We start from the raw sequence: 23,628 nt of genomic DNA, 5'->3' as shown, positions 1-23,628 counted from the left end.
TTGACTCTCATGGTTAAAACGATGCTGATTGTACTTTTCATTTTGGTTGCACTGACTAATTCATTGGTCGAATGATTTGCTTTTGAGACGTGAGTTAATTGTTTTGGGTAAGTTGCAGGCTTTTGCTGCTAAACCATAGTGTTCTAATGTGTATGAACTGTTTTGAGAAATGCCCTTATAGTCTTGAGAATGTTAAGTATTTTTCATAAATTTTACCAAAATTCATAAATCCTTGAAAAAAAAGCTGCCCTCTGGTGTTTGTAGCATAAATTTGCATGCAGGATTTTCAGTTTTAAAGTTAATGTGATAATAATTTTCACTGCGTTCCAATCACAGCGTCCTAACTCACTGCCTCCCAACCCAGTGTCCCAGCTCGCTGCATCCCAACCCACTGCTTCTTAACTCACTGTATCCCAGTCTACTGCACCCTGGTTCACTGCATCCTGGCCCACTGCATCATAACTCACTGTGTCCCAGCCCACTGTATCCCGGCCCTGCTTTTGGAAGACTTATAACAATATTATCCACCTGGCAAACTGACCACCTGACACCTGACTGGAACATTCTACAAAGCTGAGATCTGCCTGTTTGGAGAGACCTGGCACTTTAATACTGTAAGAAGGAACAAGATAATGCAGGGTGTAAATCAAACACAAACATAAGAGGCACAGACAGCAGTTCAGTTTGTCCTTTATTGCACACCGTATATGCCTGTGTTTCCTAACACGACTCAGGAATGAGTATGTCTGTTTGCTCATCTGCGTGGAAAACGGCAGCCCTGTGTAAACATAATGAACTTCCAGTATTTCACTCCATAGCCTCTCCCTGGTGGGGGGACGTTGTGTGAGACCACACAAGGAAAGTCACATGGCACTCTTTGTCACCCACTTCCTGTTCATAAAGACGGAGCCTCTGTGAGTCTCTGCCATTGGCCAGGCCTCCGTTCTTAATTCCGAGGAAGTGAGGTAAATATTAGGGGCATGAGCCAGCCAATAAGAATTCCTCACTCAATGGGCCCCACCTTGCGACTGGTCATCAGCGTGAGTCCTGTGATAATCTCGTGTTTAGTAGAATATATACACCCAAACAAAATGCCTGGTGCTTCACAGTGCCATGTGAGTGGGTTGTCATATAACTATACTTCTACAAAATTCAATCTAAGTTCAAATCTTGCGGAAAAAGCCATCTATATACGTCATACCAGGTACTCGTTGCTACCCTTAAAATGTATATTTTGCAACAGAATACTTACATGTTGAGCAGATACTACAAGACAACCTTAGGCAACAACAGAACAACAGAACGAATCACACCGTGTTATGGTCCTAGCTTCTTGTTAGCCTGCGACACTCTGTCTACATTATTGCTGTCTAGCTAAGTTACGTTGGTGCTGATTCCCTACAGTAGGAGTGCTTTCCAGTTCTAAAAGGCTGCTGAGGCATCTGGTGACCCCTACTGGCAGGTCTCAGAACAGCAGGTCACGGGAGCAGAGCCCCAAGAGCAGAGCTGGATGGGCGACTGTGAGCAATACGATGTTGCTGTTGTGAACCATGTTCGGAGGAGGTACACCCCGTGTCCACAGGGGGCACTGTGGTGCCGATGTTCCTCTCCCCCTCACTCTGCAGGAGAAGAGAGACAGAAAGACACTCTTATTTTGAATTCAAAGGTCAGCATTGTCATCAGAAGAGTAAGAGGTCCGGCCAGCATTCTTTATATGTGCTGGAGAGAGACCAGGCTCTGTTTCCATGTTCCTGGAAGATGCTTCTCTTGCCAGCGTCATAACTTCACTAGCTTTTTGTATCCAGTGTGAAAACAAACAACAGAAATCTTATGAAACCCACTGATTTTCATATTTAACAGACACTTTTATCCAAAGCAACATACAATTTGGAGAGCAGAGTCAGACGGTCCCTGAAGTGACCTCATGTGCCTGCGGTTGATAATTGTAAATTTAACATATGTTACAGGTTTATTATCAAGTAATATGTACTGTACATAACTGTACAGGCTATACTTTTATACGACTGGCAGCGAAGTAGGTTTGTTTACACCAGCAAACACATGAGTAATGCGTTGTGCTGTGACGTTGTGTTGGCTACGATGCGGCTAGGTGAGTTTTCAGGGAATTTTTCAGCTCCGTTATAATCTTATTTGACCACTGTCATATATGCGATCACCCGTTGATGGAAACGTCATTATACACCGTGTGACTATATATCTATAATTGGCTCCCTGATAAACAAATGCTAAATGCTATTCTTGCTTTCCTCCTTTTTTCATAAAAGCAAAATTCCTCTTCGGATTTCTTTCAGCCAGCGAAAACAGATGGTAATTAGGTCTCTCGTAAGAACGAAGCAGCATAAAGCAGACGTTCGTAAAGTGGGGGAAACCTGCACTCATCTGAATTATTTAACAGTTGTGCAGCATCCTTCCATGTCATAGTACAATTACATTTTAAATATTTAGAAGATACTTTTATCCAAAGCAATATACAATTGAGAAAGCAGGGACAGCCAGTCTCATTTGGTTTAAGGGCCAAACAGTGAGATTACTCTGCTGACCAAGGGATTTGAACCAGCAACCTTCTGATCCCATCCTAACCTGCGGACCCTCATCCCATCCCTATATTTTATATCTGGAGTTACACCCCATCACAAATCATCCAGGCTACAATTCAGACTGAAAGTGAAAGTGGGCCCGATTACTCAGGTTCATGTCCAGGTTCTGGCAGAGCAACATCCTGAGGAACTCAGAGAGCTGGATGCCTTAGCGACTGCACGCCCAATCTTATCTCCCCGGTGTCCCCCCAACCCAGGATGCATCTGTGTCTGCTTAGTATTCTTATCTCATTGCTACAAATAATCCCAGGCTTTCCTGCCCAAAAAGCAGCACAAATACACTGGAAGCTGTTGATAACCTTCGACTTTAGTATCTGAATTTGCAATTATTTTAACACTGAAAGCATAAACAGCCTCATGCTTAGCAGTGGATAATTGGGCAGGGCTTTGTCTTTATGTGCATGCTTCCAGAAATTTCTGAGAAAACAATGGCAGGAGGTAACGTAAGGTTAAGGATCATTCTTTTTCTTCTTGTGGGCCTGTAATGTGGACGATTAAAAAAGTCAACATATCAAGTGCAATTTAAGTTATTAAATCTATAAGTAAGACCCCTAATACTGTCCCATGTTAGTATATAATGTTTTGTAATGTTTTTGTACCCTTAATCATTTTCTGAACTGGTTGGCACAGATTAAATCAGTGGTTCTCAGTCCTGTTCCTGGCACCCCCCGCCAGAGTGTTTTCATTCCAACCCTACCTTAAGTGTTTTCATTCCAACCCTACCTTAGTCAGGATTATATGGTCCTTAATAGGCTAATAATGAATGTGGCAGGTTGAAATCAGTGTGGGTTAGAATGCATGGGGGGCAGCAGGAACAGGATTAAATGGTTCAACACTAAGTGTTACTACCACACCCCAAATAGGGGGTTTTCACAGACACTTTTATCTAAAGCTACATACAATTAAGAACACAGGGCCAGACCATGTCTGGGGCAATTGCAGGCTGAGGGCCTTGCTCGGGGGCCCAATGGTGACATCACTCTCAGTCATGGGACTCGAACCAGCAGCCATCCGATCACAGCTACAGCATCCTAACCTGCTAAGCCACACACATCCCTCTGTGCCTCAGTGTGCAGAATAGCACAGAAAGCATGTAGTGTCTAGGGGTCCTACCTAGTTCTCCCTTCTGACCAACCTCTACTATCCCCCTAAGGTTTTGGCAGAGCTAGGAGAGCGTTCTTTGAAGGTCTGACATCAATAGCAGGGGCTGAAATCATAGCCTGGATGGATCAGCAGAAAATCATATGGGCCAGTCCCATAATAATCCACTTGGGTACAAAATCACACTTTCTATCAGTTTTTAAATGACCCGTTGCATTACTAAGACCAAATGAACAAAAAGAAAGAAAAATCTATTTGAGTCTCAACAGCACTTTTCCTCTGATCGATCTAAACACGCAAACACATACCTGTCAGGTACAATAGTTTTATTTTATAGTGTGTTATAGTTTTTCGTGCTGTACCTCTGTCTGTGACGCTGACTTGGTGGGGTTGAGTTCTGTCAGAACCCCCCCCCCCCACCCACTCATGCCACCTGGTAGGTTGACATGTCCCTCACACAAATGAAACATTTTATTTGGGTCACACAGAACATTCCTGTCGCATTTTACAGCAGAGCAGATCTTACATGGAGTGTGTGTGTGTGTGTATATATATATATATATTTTTTTTTTTTTTTCTTTTTGTGGAGAATCAGTAGCTGGTTCCAAGTACTACATAAGACTGCTGATGCAATATATATTTTTAATCTAAATATGTTTTGAAAGAGTTTTCTTTATTATCCAACATAATGTAAGGAATGTTCCCCAAATTCCTGGGAACATTTGTTGTTTGCTGGTTAAAATCCCTTAAAGCAGCTTGGAGAAAGAAAAATCTAAAAAGTGTCCTTCTACATGTTAACTGGCTTATAGTTATAATCTTGTATTTGCAATGTCCCAACACCAGAGGGAGCATGTGCGTTTCAGACGTTCTGATTAAAGGCCTGTCATAACTGCGATTATGCGTAGGATGTGCCAAGTTTTCCACAGCCAACAGGGGGCAGTGTGCAGCTCAGTAGCTCAGCCTTCTCAGCTCATGTCTGGGAGGTCATGGGTTCGAATGACTTGGCTAATACGACTGGCGGGCCCTCCAGCATGGCCCCTAACCCTAAATGCTGGCTGACCCCTGACTCCTCAGTTGTGTGTTGCTCTGGACAAAAGCGTTCACCTTGTTCACGAATGATCAGAAATAGCAACCAATCAGCTCCGACCATTTCGCTCACCCAGCAAGAATCTGCAGCAGCGGTGCCAAGATACCGAAGGGGTAGGGGGGCAGTCTTTAAGTCGCAATGCCCCCCCCCCCCCCCACCTCATTATACACAAGCTTACTGTCCAAGCAGTGATTTCGATCGGAGGCTGAAGGAAAGCATAGAAATTCAGCATTCCCTCAAGGTCCAGATTTGCCCACCTCTGGTTTACTACAGAGTGTGTAAAACACCCTCCATTCCTGTGCCCTCGTTTTAGAGAAAATTACTTCTATTCTTAAAATGACGATTTAGCTCATAGCCTTCAGGTGCTCCCCTGTGCCCACTAAAATAGATAGGGCTACAAGATACATGAAACACAAGGCCTAGATTAAAGAGAAATGGGTTTTTTTTTTTTTTCCTCGCCGGGAGATTGGCCCTGTTACTTTGCTCAGCGGTGATGAATACCTGTGGGAGTTCTTGCCCTTATTTCGCGAAAGTGAGGCTTCCAGAACGACCCACGGCATTATTATTCTGCCACGGCAGCATGGCGTGTGGAGACGTATGTGAGTTGAGCGGCGAATAAAATGCCGTCATAGGGAAATATCGGAAAAAATTACTATCAAGTCAAATGTAGTTTGAGACATAATTCTGCTCAAAACATACAGCTTTTACAGAAAAAAGAAACATCAATCCCACATTTTCCTTGTATAACAGACATATGACTGCATGATCCATCCAGTGTTAGATTTAACCTAAAAATCGTATGATTTCCATTCAATACAGAAACAGCTATTTTAGTTATAATGTTCTCCTTTAAAATACACTGAACACGTAAGGTTTTAAATGCACGCGGGTACCCTTCCCCCTGTTGTAACAATGCCAGTGACGCAGCAACAGTCGGAAAAAAAAAGACGTCCCATATTTACCCATGGAGCATAGTGCCGGAGGTCCAGAGGGGGCGGCCTACTGAAAAGCGGCCCGCACCACCCTGTCGCTCAGGGGCTGCGTGGGTCGGAAGTTATCCCCCAGCATTCCGTCGTTGCCCTCGAGAAGCTCCGCCCCTTTGACGTGAGATCGCAGCCTCCGGAATTCCTCGATCTGTGGGGACTCATCCAGGTCAGGGTCAGAGTATAAGGGCTTACCGTCGCCATGGTTACCAGCCAGCGGGGACGAAGCACTTCACCTACATCAGACCTACATTTATCGGGCAGACGCTAATATCCAACGTGACGTACGATCGAGAAGGCAGGGTGAGCCAGTCTCTGGAGCAATTGGGGGATATAGGCCTAGGTCAGGGGCCTGACTGTGACATCACTCTGCCAGTCACAGGATTTCAGCTAGCGTCCTTCCGATTGCAGGCACAGCGTCCTAATCTGCTGAGCCACACAACGCCGCAGCTTCCAAACTGATGCATATAGATTTCGTGTTTAACACAGATTAAGTGCCAAATGTATCTTTGCCCAATCTTCAGATCGTAAACATTTAAGGGGATATTTTTATTGCTGAATTCATGCATCCATGACCAAGACAGACGAACCGATGTGTGAGGAATTTCCGTTTAAAAACAGACCGGCCTGTGTATTTTTATGTGTGCCGCACACCTGACATATGCAATATGCATCGATGGAGACAAAACGGTGACGTCATTTCCTGGCAATCATTCCATAATAGGAATGACAGGACCTTTCACCACAAAGGGTAATTCACTGCGACTTAATAAAAGCATGATAAGGAAGGGGGCTACGTGTGGAGCCTGTTGTCGGGGTGGGTATCTCAGCCAAACCTGCAGGTGGCCAGACTTTACCTTGGAAAGAGGCCACAGAAAAGCCCCCACCCCGAGAGGCCACGGAAAAGCCCCCACTCCGAGAGGCCACGGAAAAGCCCCCACTCCGAGAGATCATACATTCATTTCACAGCTTTGCTTTGTTCTTTCATCCAGGCCTCGAAAAGACAGACATGATCGTCTAACCAAAGTATCCAAAACAGGCGACTGTAGTTTCGTCTCGCCCTTTGGTGAGTGAAGCACAATTAGAGGGAATAGCATATAAATTAAAAAAAATTAATAATATGTTAAAAAAAAGGTACACATTACGAAAATGCAACGCTTTTTAGACAATGGACCCCAGCCAAAGAGTTCAGACAAAACAGCAATGCACCATGGGAGGGGAAACACCCTGGATTTCAGGTAAATAAACAGCAAGGCTTTACTGCATCGTGACTATTACTGGCAAAGTCTCAGCCCCGAGCCACAGCTAAACGGCAACCATCACTGCCACTGGGCGCTTCGGTGACATCATAGTCAAAGTTTATCAAAGCTGGGGCTCACGGTCCCATTCAAAGGGTTATAGCTTACTGACTTAGCCGCTAGCATCTAGCATGTATTATAAATTATAATTATAAAATGGGCAATCAGAGGCTGGTACCAACTGACAGCTAGCCAAGTGCATCCATTGTCCGCTCCCAGCAGCTGTGTCAATAAAGTCCACAGAGATCTCCCACACGGGCACTTTGTAAGTTCCAATGTGACAATGTCTGTCCACCTTACTTGTATTATTGCGGATATTCAGCAGCTATCTATGATAAGCTGGAAAAGTGAAAGTCAAAGGCAGGTTGTGCTATATACCTAAGGTACTGTGCAATAGTCTTAGGCAGCCAAAGAAAATACTTACATGATCTTTATGTTGGTGAAGCTATGCTATTATGTGACATAATACAGTAAAATCCCATTATAGTGGACTCGCTTATAACGGAATATTGTCTATAACGGACGAGGTCCGCTGGTCCCGGCCGTGCGCCTTTAAGAACATGCAGAGAAAGCATCGGATATAGCGGACTGACATATAACGGAATTTTGCTTATAATGGACAAACAATTTGGTCCCCAGGGCCGCTTTTAGCTGTAGTTCTGTTCGGCTATAACGGACATGCAGCTCCGCCTACAAGGCGCCTGGCGTGCTGGTGATATCCAGCGCAGATACGTAGTCGGGATTATTAATAGCCAGGTAAAGTTGGATTACTACATGTACAATATAATAATCTATACCACAAGTGTGTCTGCTGGGGTGTGGCATGAGTAAATGGGGTCCTGTAGTTGTTTTCTGGGCATACAACTCTGGATATAACGGACTGTTTTGCCAGGTCCCTTGACGTCCATTATAACTGGATTTTACTGTAGTGGGCAACTATTACAGCATTTAGCACCCAGACAGCAGTACCATATTCAGGGCATCCCAGTGGTACAGTCCTGCTCATGGATTCAAACCAGCAATTTGGTCACAAGCATGCTTCCATAACCATTAGGCTACCACTGCCCACTGCCTTCACTGCCCACTGCCTTCACTGCCCACTGCCTTCACTGCCCACTGCCTTCACTGCCCACTGCCTTCACTGCCCACTGCCTTGGTCATGGACACAAGCCCACAGTTGTTGGGTTGATGGTGAAATTCACCAAATACATGGAATGGCCGATGTGCCCCCGAGGAGAGGTTTGGGAACTGAAGCGGTGTTCATCTAGCCATCCAGCGAGATATCAGTGACTTTTTGGAGAACAGAAGAAACTCTTGTTACTTGTTAATGGGTTACTGTTCAGGTTCATATATTCTAATGATAAATTCTGCTGGTTTTTTTCCCGGAGCAAATATACACTTTGACTACCAAGATAAACAGCTTTAAGCATTTCCTTTGACGGCTTAAGACTTTCATACAGCACAGTATTAAAAATACTTTCGTTTTATTTGCCTTTGACTGATCACGATTGGAGGCTTTGCCAATAAGCTACTTCAAATGGATGTTAAGGGGTGGAGGGGAATAGCTCATGTTACAGAGGGAGGGGGGCGGCGTTGACTTCAAAGCGGCTTCTTGAACACAGGCAGTTGAAAGGGGAGGCCTCTCCCAGACTGACGGCTTAATAACCCAATAACCCCCCCCCCACACACACACACAGGGTCAGTGGCGTGGCTCATACCTGGATCTGTGAGACAGTCAATGGGTACCGGTACAGGATCCAGGTGACATGCTCGCTGCAGGGGGGCATCGTAAGCGAGCCCTCATACACCCAGTAGTCCCGCAAAAGGGGATCTGCAGACCGACATACAGCAGCCAATCAGAACGAGTTCAGCCGGTGGTCACATCCAATCAGTTCTGTTCGGGGGGCGGGGTTCAGGCCAGTGGCAGGATATAGGGTTAGGTTGAACAGGTTGTTGGTTTGTTCTACCTGCCCCTTATTCCTTTTTGATGTGCGAATTGGTGTTTTTTATTGGTTCTTGGTCTGGTCTTAATCCTGATGAAATCCTTGCAGAACAGCCTCACATCCGCATCCCACACGTACTTTTATTGTTTTTGTTTTTGTGTTTCTATTTTGGTGTCCAAGGGATTACTTACCAGGGAGCAACGTGTTGGGATTGAAGCACGGGATGATTTTTGTCTTCCCCTGGTGAAAGGAAAGAAATTAAATGGTTATAAATACCAATAAATTGTAAAATAAGATACTTCTTAAAAATATTTCTCTCTTGCAATCCAGAAGGTTTGGAAATACTTCAGAAATCAAACATGAAAGAAGCATCCAGGCAACTACTAACCAAGGCCAATTCAGTCTTCAGTCTGATCATAATTCCAGTGTGCTGTTACTCTCTGTAGAACGTTACCATCTATACAGTGCTGTATATCAGTTGTTATCAGAACACCAGGCTTTGTTAGAAGGTCTGTCTGTACCATAATGATGACCTCATTACATAAGGTGTGTGTGTGTTTTGTAGTTCTGAAAGTCCAGACAGGACTACAGAACACACTTAATATTTGCAGGTTTATTCCTGTCTTACCATTCAGGGTTAATATAACATCATAAGAGGTCAATTCACTTTGCTATACACTTTTTAGAATGATCAGAAGGTTTATAACAGTCTTCTAATAAGATTACAAGCCTGTCCTGGAGCTGTCAAGGGCGAATATTATATTCTGGCCCCAATACTGGAATCACCACGCTTAACGCCAACAGTCACACCATATTTAATACCACTTCTGGCGTCTCAGCCACTCCATGCTTAGTCGAGCCCCCTCATCCCGTCGGTATCCTGGATTCAGTAGCAGCTGCATGATTCTTTATTTGTGGGAGTCGACTGTTTGCATTAGCAAGCGGGGGAACCCAAGAAAGGTGCAATTTGATAGCACCTGCAGTCCTCAGGTAAACCCTCAAGGGTGACACCGCAAATATTCACACGGAAATCCCACTCTCTGCATCCATCCACTAAAATGTGGTGCAGATTCTCGGGTTGCCATGGCAGCATCCCCCATCACACGTCCTGGGTATTTGCCTTAGCGACATATGAATGGTAACACAAACAAAGTCACCTTGTACTGTAGGTCTTGCAGGACCTCGGTGATGGCCTTCAGCCCCAGGTGCTCCTTTCCGATCTGCGGGAAAAACAAACAAACCAACAGTCAGGAAAGTCACATGGTCTGCAAAAATAATAAAAGTTAACGGTCATGTGATCCATACCCATAATCACACCAAAGAAGGTTCCTTTTACATCTAATAGTAATATTAAGCTGTCTTTTTGCCTATGCCATCATGCCAGTGTCCATCACACCTGGAAGTTAAATGCTGGGCTCAAGGGCCTAAGAACAGCATCACTCTGCCAGGCCATGGGTTCTGAACTAACAACCTTCTGATCACAAGCACAGGCCTAAAACACAAAGCCACGCACTACCCCGTTATACCAGTCCCTATTTAATTATAATATTCTCAGTTCTTATAGGGCTCATATTAACAAATTGCATCTGGATTACGTGTTTTGAAAATAGATCTGGTAAGTTAAAGAGACAAATTACATAGACTTTATGTAAATTCTATTTCCATAGAATTTTTGTTTTCTTCTAAGACAAATCAGTAGTTTTTATTGAGGCTTCTGCTCGGACACCTTGTGTTTGCCGGGCAGTGGTTTCTTTCCAGGCGTATGATATGAGCTGAACGGGATTTGTGGCACTACCTGTACGAAGAGAGCGATTATCAGGATGCCGTTCTTCTTCCCCAGAGCCTCTTCAACGCTGTTGAACAGTTTGCTGTTCCAGTGAATCAGGTGCAGCTGCAGAAAAAAGACAGACGAATCCATTTCCAGCTGTGGCCACAGAAATGAAGGAGTTCTGGGTCACTGGGCCACCGGGAATTCTTGGTGTGCAAGCTAAGAAGGCGGCAGACTCCAAATAAACAGCTTTGTTAAGCGTGCTTATTCATTTATTATTAATTTTTCTGCGGGTTATTCATATCACAAATCTTTTGAACTTTTCAATTGAAGAGGAAAAATGTTAGGAATTCATAGAGACAGGCCACGGCGTAGGGGAGAGTTTGATACTGGTGGCAAAATTTTTAAATAATTTAAATACAAAGGTCTGTTCATTCGGGGGATGCATGAAGCCAAATTAAATATTGCAGGTGTAAATATTGTGGCAGATATAAAGCAGGATATTTCTTGGTAATCGGTCAAAGTTTAAAAATGACTATGTTAACTGTTTCTCCATTGTAAAGTATCAGGTTAATTTTGCATGTGCCAAAAAATATACTTTTTGCGTAAACAGACAGCATCCTCCGTAAAAAAAAAAAAACGTTAAATAATATAAATAAACGTTAAAATCACATCATAGATCTTAAAGTCTTTATACAAGGTCCGCTACAGCAAGGGGGCACCAGCACGCAGCCGCTGTCCTTATTCATAGTTTATTTATGTGGCTGTTTACATTGCGGACGGCGTGGAGCATTACGGATCACGCTGTTCCTGCCCTCTCCACAAACGGCAAACAAAGCATCGGGCCCCAAGGCCGCCTTCGGTACACACGCGCTTCAGGTGGCACCTGCTTTCACCAGCACCGTCAGCAGCTGAGCCGGGTTCAAGGGCCCTATTGTGTCCCAGTACACCTGCTGGAGACAGGTTATCGGATTGCACCCTCAACACCACCCCCCACCCCAAATAACCAAGCCTACTTATGATACCCAGCTGCTCTAATTCATCTGATATCTCACAGGCTGGCTTTTGGTACTAACATGGTATCAGATGCACTGTGAATCATGCTAAAGGAACAGCAGGATGTTGTGTTGCAGAAAGAGAGGGTTGTTTGTTACCAAGGTAAACAGCTTTAAGCATTTCCTTTGACGGCTTAAGACTTTCATACAGCACTGTATTAAAAATGCTGTAGTTTTATTTGCCTTTGACTGATCACTGGTTGTTTGTTAAAAAAAAATACACCTTAATACTCAGCTGGCTTGTATTTAAAGTAATTCGGAATTGCTTAAGACCGTTTTTCTTTTTGTGAAACCTTCCAAAATGTTACCTTCAGTAAAAACCAAACAGATACATAAACATTATTTTGTTACTTTAGGCCAAAACACCAAAATGAAGGCTGCTGGCTAGGATGGCTTCTCCTAAGCGGGGCGCTTGGGCAATATTTTAGTGCTGAAAGTCAAATGAGAGAGAATAAAAAATATGTAGCGACACCAGTCCACTAATCAGCCGCATGAGGGGGTGGTGGAGATTGCCAAGGTAGGGGGTGGGGGGGGCTCCATCAGTGTTGATTAGCAGACTGATGCTACGTCGTTTTTTTTGTTCTTTGTAGAAAGCCAAAGATTGATCTGCAGGCCAGATTTAATAATGAACTGAAAATATATTAAGAGCTGGATAAAACGTTCTGTTGAACTGGACCTTGAGACCACTGCTGTAAATTATATCTTGAGATAAGAGATGACTGAAGCACCATCTCCTCTCACATTTAAAGTCATCTGTAGTCATCTTTGGGTATCTGCCTCTCGGGTGTAGTGACTGATTTTGGCCAACAGGGGGTCCCACTTAAATGTGTAATTTGAATGGTGGGCGAACTGAAGCCTACACTGAGCCTCTTCGGAGCAGGAGAAGGATCTGCCTCTGACGGCTATGGAGTGTGGCTGAGAGCCTGGGGATGACAGTGGTGATGATGCCAGCGATCCGGCTCTGCTTGAGCGGCGTGAGGCTCACCTCCATGGGGAAGGCCTTGAAGTTGACAGTGTGCTCGGAGCCTCGCTGGTTCTCCTTTCCCCAGTGAAATCGCACCTCGTGCAGCTCGTACTCGTGCTCACTAGTCAGCGGCCCTCCAGTCACCACTGAAAGCGGGAAGATCAGCGTGAAGCAGCCAGTAGGGGGCACTAGGGGATACTAGTTAATCAGGGGCGATTCTAGGGTTTCGTTAAGATGGGGGGCATAAGAGGGGCCATAATTCATGCAGAGGGGCCAATCGTAACAATAGCCAATGATATGTTTTGAATCAGTGAGTGACAGGAGAAGGGGCACTCCAGGGGCCAATCAGCTCTCAGTTAGCGCCCCCGTGGCCCCACCCCTGCATACGCCTCTGTTAATCCGAGATTTTGAATATAATTCCGTTGTATTTTTATATGGAAGCTGGTAGCCTGCACTGAATTTCTAGAGCATCTCTTTGAGATCCACAGCTTGTAGACATCTTCCTGTCTCTGCCGATGCACCAAAATGATCATTTTCCCATGATGCCTCTCCTATGCCTTCAGGCCCATCCTAATTCGATCCACGTTGGCCCCATAAAGGACCCTAATTCCCAAATCGACATCACATTCCCTCCCCGGCTCTGGGACTGAATGTGGTTGTGTTGACTGTGCCAACTAGACTCATACTAGCCGACCCAAAAACCAACTTACTGCCTCGTTTGTTCAGCCAGGATGGCTTGGAATTAGAACATTTACTTTATAAATGGCATCAGTGGCAGTTGATATGTTGAGGACAAAAAGATTCTCTTCTATCAATCCGGCAGTCGACTTCTGGTTTGGGCTATCAGGTCCTGAACCCGCAGAATCCAACCACATATGTATCATGCAAAAGTCAGCACCCCCCAACCCCCCCCCAGCAATTATCATGTGATCAATAAATCACTATAAGTATATTCGCAACGTAAGCTGTCATTTTTACAGTGGTACATATAAATCCACATGAGTACTTCAGAGAATCAACTTTATCTGATTTATGGATTTATCAGTGTTTTTCATTTCCTGCTGTCTACTGTAAATCTCTCAATAAAATCTCGTTTAGAATGATCTTTTATGTATTTTCATAATTCATTTTCATGCACCATAGGCCTCCCTTTAAATGGCACAAGTTAAAGGCCTCTCAGGCAGCTTTCTCACAAAAGTAGAATAAGCCAGAAACAGGATGGATAAGATATAACTCTGTCATAAGCGAACCGCTGCAAATGGTAACTAGGCATTTCAAGTCAAATGTTTCGGTATCTACGCAGAATTCCTTGTTCTTGGGTTTGCACATGCTGCCATCCTGACTAAGCTGTCACCCATTCCCAGTACCCCAACAATCAATCCATCCATCCATCCATCCACTCATCAATTAGCCTGGTCAGAGTTGTGGGAGGGGCCTGAAGCCCATTTCAAGTAGGGCTGATCACCAGGCTGGAACACATCTGGATGGGCTGCCTTGAACAATCCAACCATCCATCCATCTTCTATTCAGTTTTCCTGGCCTAGGTCAGTGTTTCTAAACTGGTGGGTCCCAGTGGTGAGATGATTTTCAGGGGAGGTATGCTTAACAAAATATTTCATCATGCCCTGGTCAACAACTTTTATAGTGAATTTGGGTCATGACTTACTGACCAAGGAACAATGTGGGTCCTGAGGCTAAACCAACTAAGAATCACTGGGCTAGGTCACAGTGGGTCTGGATCCTATCTCAGGCAGCACAAGGCTGGAGTACGCCCTTGGGGGCATCTCCGTCTCCTAAGACCAGACCAGTTATCTAAAGGATCAGCTCACCCAATCACGAGGCGTTTATGGGTTAAGGAGTCGCCAGCTTTACCTGACTTGGACCTCAGCAAGATGCGCACGGTGTGCCCGTCGTTGATGACCTCGCAGTCGCGGCACACCACGTAGTTGTGCGAGAGTCGCCTCTCCAGGAGGGAGGGGTCGTAACGCGCCTCCCGGGAGTTCAGGTTGATGGGTGACTGACACTCACCATTGGCTTCCGGAAAGAGGAGGCCCCACTCGACGCCTAGAAGACAAACAGCAGAACGGTTCATTGGGATGGTGTGTGGCTCGCTGGGTTCAGCTGCTATGCAAGTCACCAGAAGGTCATTGGTTCAAGTCCTTTACCTGGCAGAGTGATTTGGCCCTTGAACAAGACTCTTCACCCCCAATTGGTCCAGAAACCAGCTGATCCTGCTGTTTCAATTGTGTGTTGCTTTGGATAATAGCATCTGCTAAATGAATACATACATTTCCTTCCCACACGTAAGAATAAACCTGAGCTGAGGGGAAAATGCCAGACATTCCTGTCATTGAACGCCTGAGCTGGATTGCAATGCTGCCACCCCTCTGACCATAATGTTTCCTCTGCCCGCTCTCAGGTTCACGGAGGCTTGCAAGGGCCAGAACTGTGTCTCCCCTCACCAGTGAGCTTCGACGCACAGGCCAGTCAGTGAATCATGAACTGAGCTGGTTAACCGTAAAGTATTGCTTTTCCGAACTTATACCCATACATCACTATTTTTCAGTCAGGTTTGTTTACCAGCTGGAGCCATGCCTGTTCGTTTTCATCAATCATCTCCTGAGGCGCTTCCAGCAAAGATAAATTAGAGCTATTTCTCACTTAAATAGTCTGAACAGACGTATCACCATGCGTCCAGGATAAATACATTTAGAGAACTGAGCCTTTCCGACGTTTGAGGGAAGTAGATTTGTTCATGTTGAATCATTAGCGGCATGAAAATCTGGTCAACTGTCATTTGTAGGTGGTGGAGGGAGGCTGAGTGACCTTGGACAAGTCTGACCCGGTTAGCTAGCAGCCAGAGGCTGTTCGAATTGCCTGCCTTCCCCACATGGATGTACCGTCTGCTATGACAGCATCCTTGGATAGCAGGAACATTCGATTTTACGGGAGATGCAAATACGTCCCACTGCTATTTTGTACGTAATATATGACTGAGGGTTGTTGATATTATTTTATAGTCAGAAATTTCTCATAGGTCTTTTTTATTTGTTTAAGAGAATAATGTGATTATAAAGACATAAATCTTGCAGATAGTATGAGGCAATAAAGTAATACAAATCCCCTGGTCAGCACCTACACTCGTGAGATTTTTATTTTCTTGATGGAAGCTTTCACCTAATTTACATTTAAAATGCATTTTAAAGTGCGTTGTAGTGTCTAGACATTCAGGTGGATAGTTACTCCCCTGAATACATAACATCCAATGTTAGTGTCGATAAAATTTGCTTTCATTATGAGGAAAATCATGTCTCGAGATATAAATTATGGGGATTCACGGCTGAGTATTGGCGAAGAGTAAAATTTATATATGTTTTTTTTTTAAGAAAAGCTAGCCCTTTGGAAGTTTTTCCTCAAAACATTAAGTCTTAAGCTCTTCCAGAAGATTCTAAACACAATCTCTCTCATCTATCCATTCATCCATTTCTCCCCAGTAATCTTGGTATTGGATGTTTAACATAACCATAAAATATTTGTATGAAAAAAATTCGACTTATTCTAGGCCAGTCACAAGGATAGAGGGCAAATAGAAGAATAGCTTAACTCACAAAACACATGGATTTTTTTAACATGATCATTATTCACGTGGATGACCATGCATGTTAATCCAATTATAACAAATGCTTGCACAGTTAGAACACAATGCAGACACGCAATCAAATCCATAGCCATGCAAGTGTAGAGCAACCGTGTGCGATGGAAATCAATAAAACTGTATCTCTGGCTTCGTTTGTTCATTCGTGTATTTATTTTGCCCCCCATCCTGGGTTGTTTCTGCCTTGCGTCCGTACCCACCGTGATAGGCTCCGGACCCCCCGCGGTTACACAAAATGTATATATGGATTTATTTATTTTGTCTATTTTTATGTTTCTTAACTGCAGACGGACTCTTGCAGTCATGCACACAGCTGATTCACGTTCGGTAAAACTTATACGATGCGTTTCCATCCCTGACCCGTGTGTCACCGCTCAGGGCCAGCGCCATATTCACATTCACAGGCAGTAATTTACGTTTGATAGGACGAACACCAACCAGATGTCTGGATAACAAAGTGCTTCCATTGAACGGTTCACGACTCACAGTAAGATGTCAATTTTGAACATATAGTTATAAAAATGTGATAAATCCCAAAGTGCTTTGCTTTGGAAATAAAAATGTAGGCCTAAAAATTTCACGTAATTTATTTGGATAGAAGACTTTAACCATTTAGAAAAAATACTGCTTCGATATTTCTTAAATAGCCTACCAGTCTGACAGAAAATAAAATGCAAAGTTTCAAATATAAAATTTTAATACAATTTTCTTATGGTTTAGAAGGACATGCAGGGCTTGCTAAAAATACTAATATTATTACTCTGTATAATTAAACTCCCGTAGTTTTCTATTTCAGCTGTCACTCAACAGTTTACACTTACGTTGTAATATTGCACATACTACTGGACTGCACTCATTATTACTTATTTATTGTTCTAGGTAAATGTTATGAGTCTGTGGGTCATCATGCAAGCCGGACTTTCACTGCACTCTGCACACGTAGAATAAAACCTTTAAATCCACGGTCTATAAAATTGCAGAAGATGCTTTGATCTTTGTTGAAAGCACCTGACAGTACAAGAGGCAAGATTAAGTAGTAAGTACTGACTGACAATATTAAGTATCGGGTGACAATAGAAAACGGACAAAATTTCAAAACAAAAATGAAAGAGCGGAAATTTTAATCCTGAAAGCCTGTTACGCTAAGAAGTTCTCGGGTTACAAGTAGGAGAAAGAATGGAGCTCTGATATTTCACGACCGCTGCATTTCTTACCTTCCTCGTACCCCCACTGCACATCATCCTTTTCAGTGTAGTGATCAGAATCTTCAATCATGTTGTCAGCCATCCGGGACAGGTGCTCAGCAATGCCGTTTGAGGAAGATGAGCATAAGATTCGTTCCGGACGACTCCCGGTCCCTGTTCCTCCCCCGATGGAGATGAAGAGGCGAGGCGCTGGGCGGTGGGAGGTCTGCGACGGCCCCCCTCCCTCGGTAAGCCGCGGGTCTTGATGTTGCCCCACTTTCTCAGACGTCGTGACGCGGCTTCGCAAAGTGAGGATGAAGGCTGAGGAACTGTCAGATTGGACACTCGCTCCCCTAATTTCCCCACCTCCGTCTTTTTGCCACCTTGTCAATACAACTCACTTTTCTGTCTACATCTGTTCGCGCTGCTTCTCTCTCTTTATTCCGTTCTCTTGTTCTCCCTCCCTCCCTCCCTCCCTCAGTAACTCCCTCCATGTCAGCGGAGTCCTGCAGTTTATAGAGATGACAGATGAACTCCCATTCCGCTGAGATCCCCGATCCCTCACAAGGACAATGGCTGGAGGACCCACACCCCAGGCTGGAGCGGACTTACTTGTGATTGGCTGCACCGAAGCGTCTACTCTACCCCATAGCTGAGCGGCGACTTAAAAATAGCATCGCAACATAGTTTAAACTTGAAAATGTCCTACATATCTCGCTGGAGGTTTGGTCAAAACAAAACAAAACAAACAAACAAACAAACAAACAAAAGAACAACAAAAACAGTTTGCATTCCTAAAATAATAAGTCTGTTGGGCTGGTGCAAAGGAGATGGATATATTTACACAACTGTCGCAAAAAGTCAAATTAGTCTGGAATAGATTAAATCAGTTGCCAGCTTCGGTTAGCTGGTTGGAGTGATATTTTCAAGTATGCACACGGATTTACATATATGTAAGAGTTTTATTACCTTGTAAATAGTCTGTAGCGTTTGCAAACTACCCCAACGTTTTTGATGTAGTTAATTTTAGGTTTGTAATGGAATAATATAAATTTGCCGTAGGATTTCTTGCGTGAGAGTCTGAAAACGTGAGTGTCACGCCAGATGCGTGAGAGTTGGCAACCCTAAATATGTGTATGTAAAATCTTTGTGAAAAGCAACACATACTGGCAACCACATCTTATTGTTCTACAACAAGGTCCATTATGACAAGGAAACCACTGATAAGAGAAGTGGAACCCAACAAAAAGATCCATGAAACAGAATTTATGGTCTGGCAGCGTGGGATAGGGAGAAGTAAAACTGGAACAATGATATGATTTATTTTCATGACATACTCACTAACAATAAAAAATAAAACGAAAGGTTTGTTTAAGCAATGCCGATGCATTAAAGCAGATAGTTTCCAGTAATTGGTGACGTCATATTAAACTGCAGCTTCGGAGCTGGAATGTAAATATGCAAATCGCGTATATTAATTATTTTAAATAGTTCAACGTGAGACACGTCACATGATCATAAAAAAGTTACACGAGGAAAGTCACGGGCGGAGATTGGACTTCCTTGGGAGGAGTTTTGTCATTTAAAAAAAAAAAAAATTCAGCTATAATGTGAAATTATAACGTGGCTGCCATTTGGAAACAATTCAAAAGCTCTCTGGTGTGCACTTAATGCATAATACCAGACTTCCGTTTGATCTATAGGCCAACAGGACTGCTTTGGTTTAGTAATCCATGTTGTAATTCATTGAAAGGTGAGTTTTACGTTAATAGGTATTTGAGGATGATAGGCTCTCTGGAAAACATTTTGGATACCACCCCTCCCCCACCCCCCAATTTAAGCTGTATGTTTAGTTTTTAGTCCTTAGGGCAAACAATCTGAATAGAGTAACCGTATATTCGAGATTCCCCATAGTTGGCCTTTATATTGTAATATAAACTAGGACCAGATCAAATCAATAAGTCTCTGCTGAAATATTCCTAATTAGGCTGTTCCATTTCTAACTCCCACTCCACTAAAAATAGAAATAATGTTAAAACAATTGCCTTAAAATTATAAGTCGGCCTTTGCTCTAAAAAAAAACTCCCGCTGTGAATAATATCAATTAAATGTATTTTTAGCTTGGACTACTTACAGGTTATTTATTTAATATTTTTACAACAGATTATGTATCTGGACATTGAATCGATCATGTACTCGCTCGTATAAAAGCATATATGAAGGACAAAGCATAATAATCTCAGTATTATGATTTGGGGGGGACTTTTAATTTGTTTTATTTCAGCTAATCAGTTATGTTACTGTGTGCAAGTGAACAACTGACAATTGGGTAACTGAAATAACTTCTTTATTGCATCACAGATGCATAGATTTTAGATTTTTTCACTATTTGTAAAAATATTACTACATTCTGCACATGCACAGTTTTAGAAAATAGGTTGACAGAGGTGTTTTACAATGCAGTCTGCCGCCTAGTGGCAAGGATGTCATCCTACGTCAAGTTTAACGCACAGTACGAAACAGGATTAAAGGAACATTTTGGGAATTTCTCATAAGATCTTTTTGTTCCAAATTCAGATTTTATATATTTTCAGATTTTAGCAGACAGAACACTTAAATACTGCTTGACAGAACTTTCAAATATTGATATTATTCATATTAATAAAAAAACAAAAATTAGAAAACTGAAAATGACCCCCTCACTCCTACAAAAAAGGCAGTCAAGTACTCCTGAAATATACTAATGTGATATCACGTATGGGGGGGGGGGGTCTGTGGCATTGTGCTGGTGACTGGTATGTTGCCAGTTTGAATGTGCTTGATGGAGTAGTGAAATTGCTGTTCTGCCTTGGGGTAAGATTCCCCGCTCCAAAATAAATAAACAAACAATTGAATGAATGAATAAACAAACAAACAGATAAATAAACAAAAAAATACTAAAAAGACAGTATGATGGGATATGTGAAAAGAAACATTCCATGGACCAGTATCCAATGCATCAGTACTCACACTTGTACAAATGGAAAATAAAACATCATACATTCATCCAGCTGCCATAATGAATGCTTAGAGTGTTATTGCGTCAGCTGAAACAATTCAGACTGAAGCATGACAGCCAGTGACTGCTGTATTGCAGGAGTTCAGCGAAAATCCTATATTTTCCCCTCCTTCAGTATTTCATTTGGTTTGACAGATAAACAGGGTTGTGTCTCGCTAGCATGGACATCATAAGCATAAGCATGCTTGAATAACATCCCCAGGGGCAGAATGTGAGAACAGCAGGCCCAAGAGCCCCTTCCTGACTCCGGGGTATTTCAACAAGATATGTGAAGATTACATTCATTCATTTAGCACATGCTTTTGTTCGATGTGACATACAAGTAAGGATCAGAGAGCAGGACAGACATTGTGCCCGGAGCAGTGGGGGGTTAAGGGCCTTGCTCATTGGCCCAACAGTGACATCACTCTGCCAGACACGGGATTTAAATCAATGACTATCTGACAGACAGACAGACAGACAGACAGACAGACAGACATATAGATAGATAGATAGATAGATAGATAGATAGATAGATAGATAGATCATTTATTCAAACAGAAAATAGACATGATTGACATCACTCTGCCAGCCACGGGATTTAAATCAATGACCATCTGACAGACAGACAGACATATAGATAGATAGATAGATAGATAGATAGATAGATAGATAGATAGATAGATAGATAGATAGATAGATCATTCAAACAGAAAATAGACATGATTGACATCACTCTGCCAGCCACGGGATTTAAATCAATGACCATCTGACAGACAGACAGACAGACAGACAGATAGACAGATAGATAGATAGATAATTTAAAAAATAAGACATGAAAATAGACATGATTGAATGATAAGAAGACAAAAAGCTGAAGATATCCTCCTAATATTTTTAATAAAATTGAGGGCTTCAGATGAGCCAGGCTGGACATAAGAGAGATGGATTATATGAATTCATATCAGGCCCCCTGAGTAAGGACCTGATTACAACTGTCTCAGGATGCACAGAAGATAAATACACATTTATAATCCCTAATGTGAAATGCCAGGTAATAAGTAGATGATTTAGGGCTGACAGAGCCGGTATTGCTGTTGGGTAACAAGAGCAAATGAACTGATCTAGAATGTCATTATGATTAGTAGAACCTGAAATGTTGGTGAACAAAGCAGACGGATTTAAGAACATTTAGAGAGCTGGACTTTATCTGTTGTGTTGCAATGTTTAAAGTCTTCTTTAATGCGAAGTACGCAGAAATATATGTTTGTGTACGACTTTAATCTTTTATTTGCTTTATTTCTCAATTATTAAACAAACAAACAAACAAATCAATGGATAATACAGAAATGTCATTAGGAAAAGTCTGTCTGTCTGTCTGTCTGTTTGTCAGAGGGGAAGATTTTAACTTGATCTCCACACCACCTCAGTCGTCATGTTACTCTGGATTTTCAGAATCAGAATCTTTATTGCCATAGGACTAAGGCCGGTGGAAATATGTGTTGGCACAGACACCTACAGTGTCTACACCATGGCAATAGACAATTAACAATTTAGCATAATGTGTACAAAGAATAAATACAAGACACGTAACAGAGAGACATAAATGCAAGGTAATAATAATAATAATAATACATTTTATTTATAAGGCACCTTTCAAGTCACCCAAGGATACTGTACAAGGTAAGTAATAAATACAGAGCTTTGGGCAAGTTTAAATAATGTAATGCTGGAGAGTGACATAGGAACAAACAGACATACACCTATACATTGTAGAGCCGGAGTTGCCAGTCAGGTGACATTGTACTTGGTAGATAAACAGCACGTGCGATGTGCATTTGTTAGGGGTCTGCTGTATGCTGATGAAAAAGTAAAAGTTGAAATGGTGCCAATGTTACATTGTTGTTGATTAAAAGCAGGGGAAATTGTTAAGGAGTCTAATGGCACTGGCTAAGAAGCTGTTCCTGAAGGGTGATTTTCTGGCGGTTGGTGATTTAGTCATGTGATAGTCATGTGCCTGAGGGAAGCAGCTGAAACATGATGTGAGGGGTCCAACATGACACTTTTGGTGTGTTCAGTGGTGCATTGACTGCTTGTTTGATTGATGCGTTGAGCTGAAGGTCATTGTCAGTGCACCGGGCAGCTGCTCTGATTATTCCCACCTATCTTGTGAAGTGCTGAGCACAGCCATATTTAAATTCCATTCCGATTCCTGTATAATGTCCAAAATGACCTCCACTCTTACCAATCAAAGAGCATCGTAGGTTGAATACATTGCAATAGGAGCTGACAGCATTTTCCACTCACCCGTCCATTCATTTTCCAGCCATAAAGGCGCTAGAGCCTATCTCAGCCAGTATAATGCACATGCTAGATCAGTGTTTTCTAGTCCGAACCTCTGGGACCCTGTTGTGGGAGGAAGCAAAAATGTGGACAGGCTGGGGGTCCCCAAAGACCAGATTGAGAAAGACCGCCCTAGATGGAACGCCAGCCCACGGGACACATAAAGGCACGTAAGATAAGAGGTTTTGGGAGATACAGGCATCCTGGATACACCAATAAGACTAACTTTGGTCTGCTGGAGGAAACCTACACAATGTAAGGAGAGCATTCACACTCCACACATGCAAACACACAACCGTGGAGAAGCCAAGCAACACTGCTGTCCACTGAGCCGCCATGACACCCCCTCCACGTGCTTCTCCACCTCAAAGACTCCAGGTACAGTTTAATACCAGCTTCTGTGTAAAAGCAGCTTTTAAAATCCATACTGAATGCAGACACCTCATTGGCTCCCATCTCTTTTGCAGTTTTATCGTCATATTTTGGACCATGTGTTAAATGCAGGCTTCCCTCTCAAGTGTATATATGTGTGTGTGTGCATGTCTCCAAGGAGAGAAGATGCAACATGCTAAACTAAAGAATTCTAATGTAA

At 42.9% G+C, this 23,628-nt stretch overlaps 1 protein-coding gene across 1 annotated transcript; it reads right to left on the bottom strand.

Annotated features, from left to right (window-relative positions):
• Positions 1 to 674: 674 nt before the first annotated feature.
• Positions 675 to 18,130, bottom strand: ca8 (carbonic anhydrase VIII). Its single transcript, XM_023818256.2, has 9 exons — positions 17,687 to 18,130; positions 14,690 to 14,881; positions 12,839 to 12,963; positions 10,826 to 10,921; positions 10,188 to 10,250; positions 9,222 to 9,270; positions 8,806 to 8,918; positions 5,769 to 5,940; positions 675 to 1,619 (listed from the first exon to the last, which is right to left on the bottom strand). The coding sequence occupies exons 1-8, from the start codon at positions 17,757 to 17,759 to the stop codon at positions 5,806 to 5,808; spliced, it is 846 nt and encodes a 281-aa protein (XP_023674024.1). The 5' UTR covers positions 17,760 to 18,130; the 3' UTR covers positions 675 to 1,619; positions 5,769 to 5,805.
• Between the last annotated feature and the right edge of the window lie 5,498 nt (positions 18,131 to 23,628).

Source organism: Paramormyrops kingsleyae, chromosome 4, assembly GCF_048594095.1.
Source record: "Paramormyrops kingsleyae isolate MSU_618 chromosome 4, PKINGS_0.4, whole genome shotgun sequence".
NCBI lineage: Eukaryota > Metazoa > Chordata > Actinopteri > Osteoglossiformes > Mormyridae > Paramormyrops > Paramormyrops kingsleyae.
Note: the sequence above shows the minus strand (reverse complement) of the source record. Positions and strands in the feature narration are given on the sequence as shown.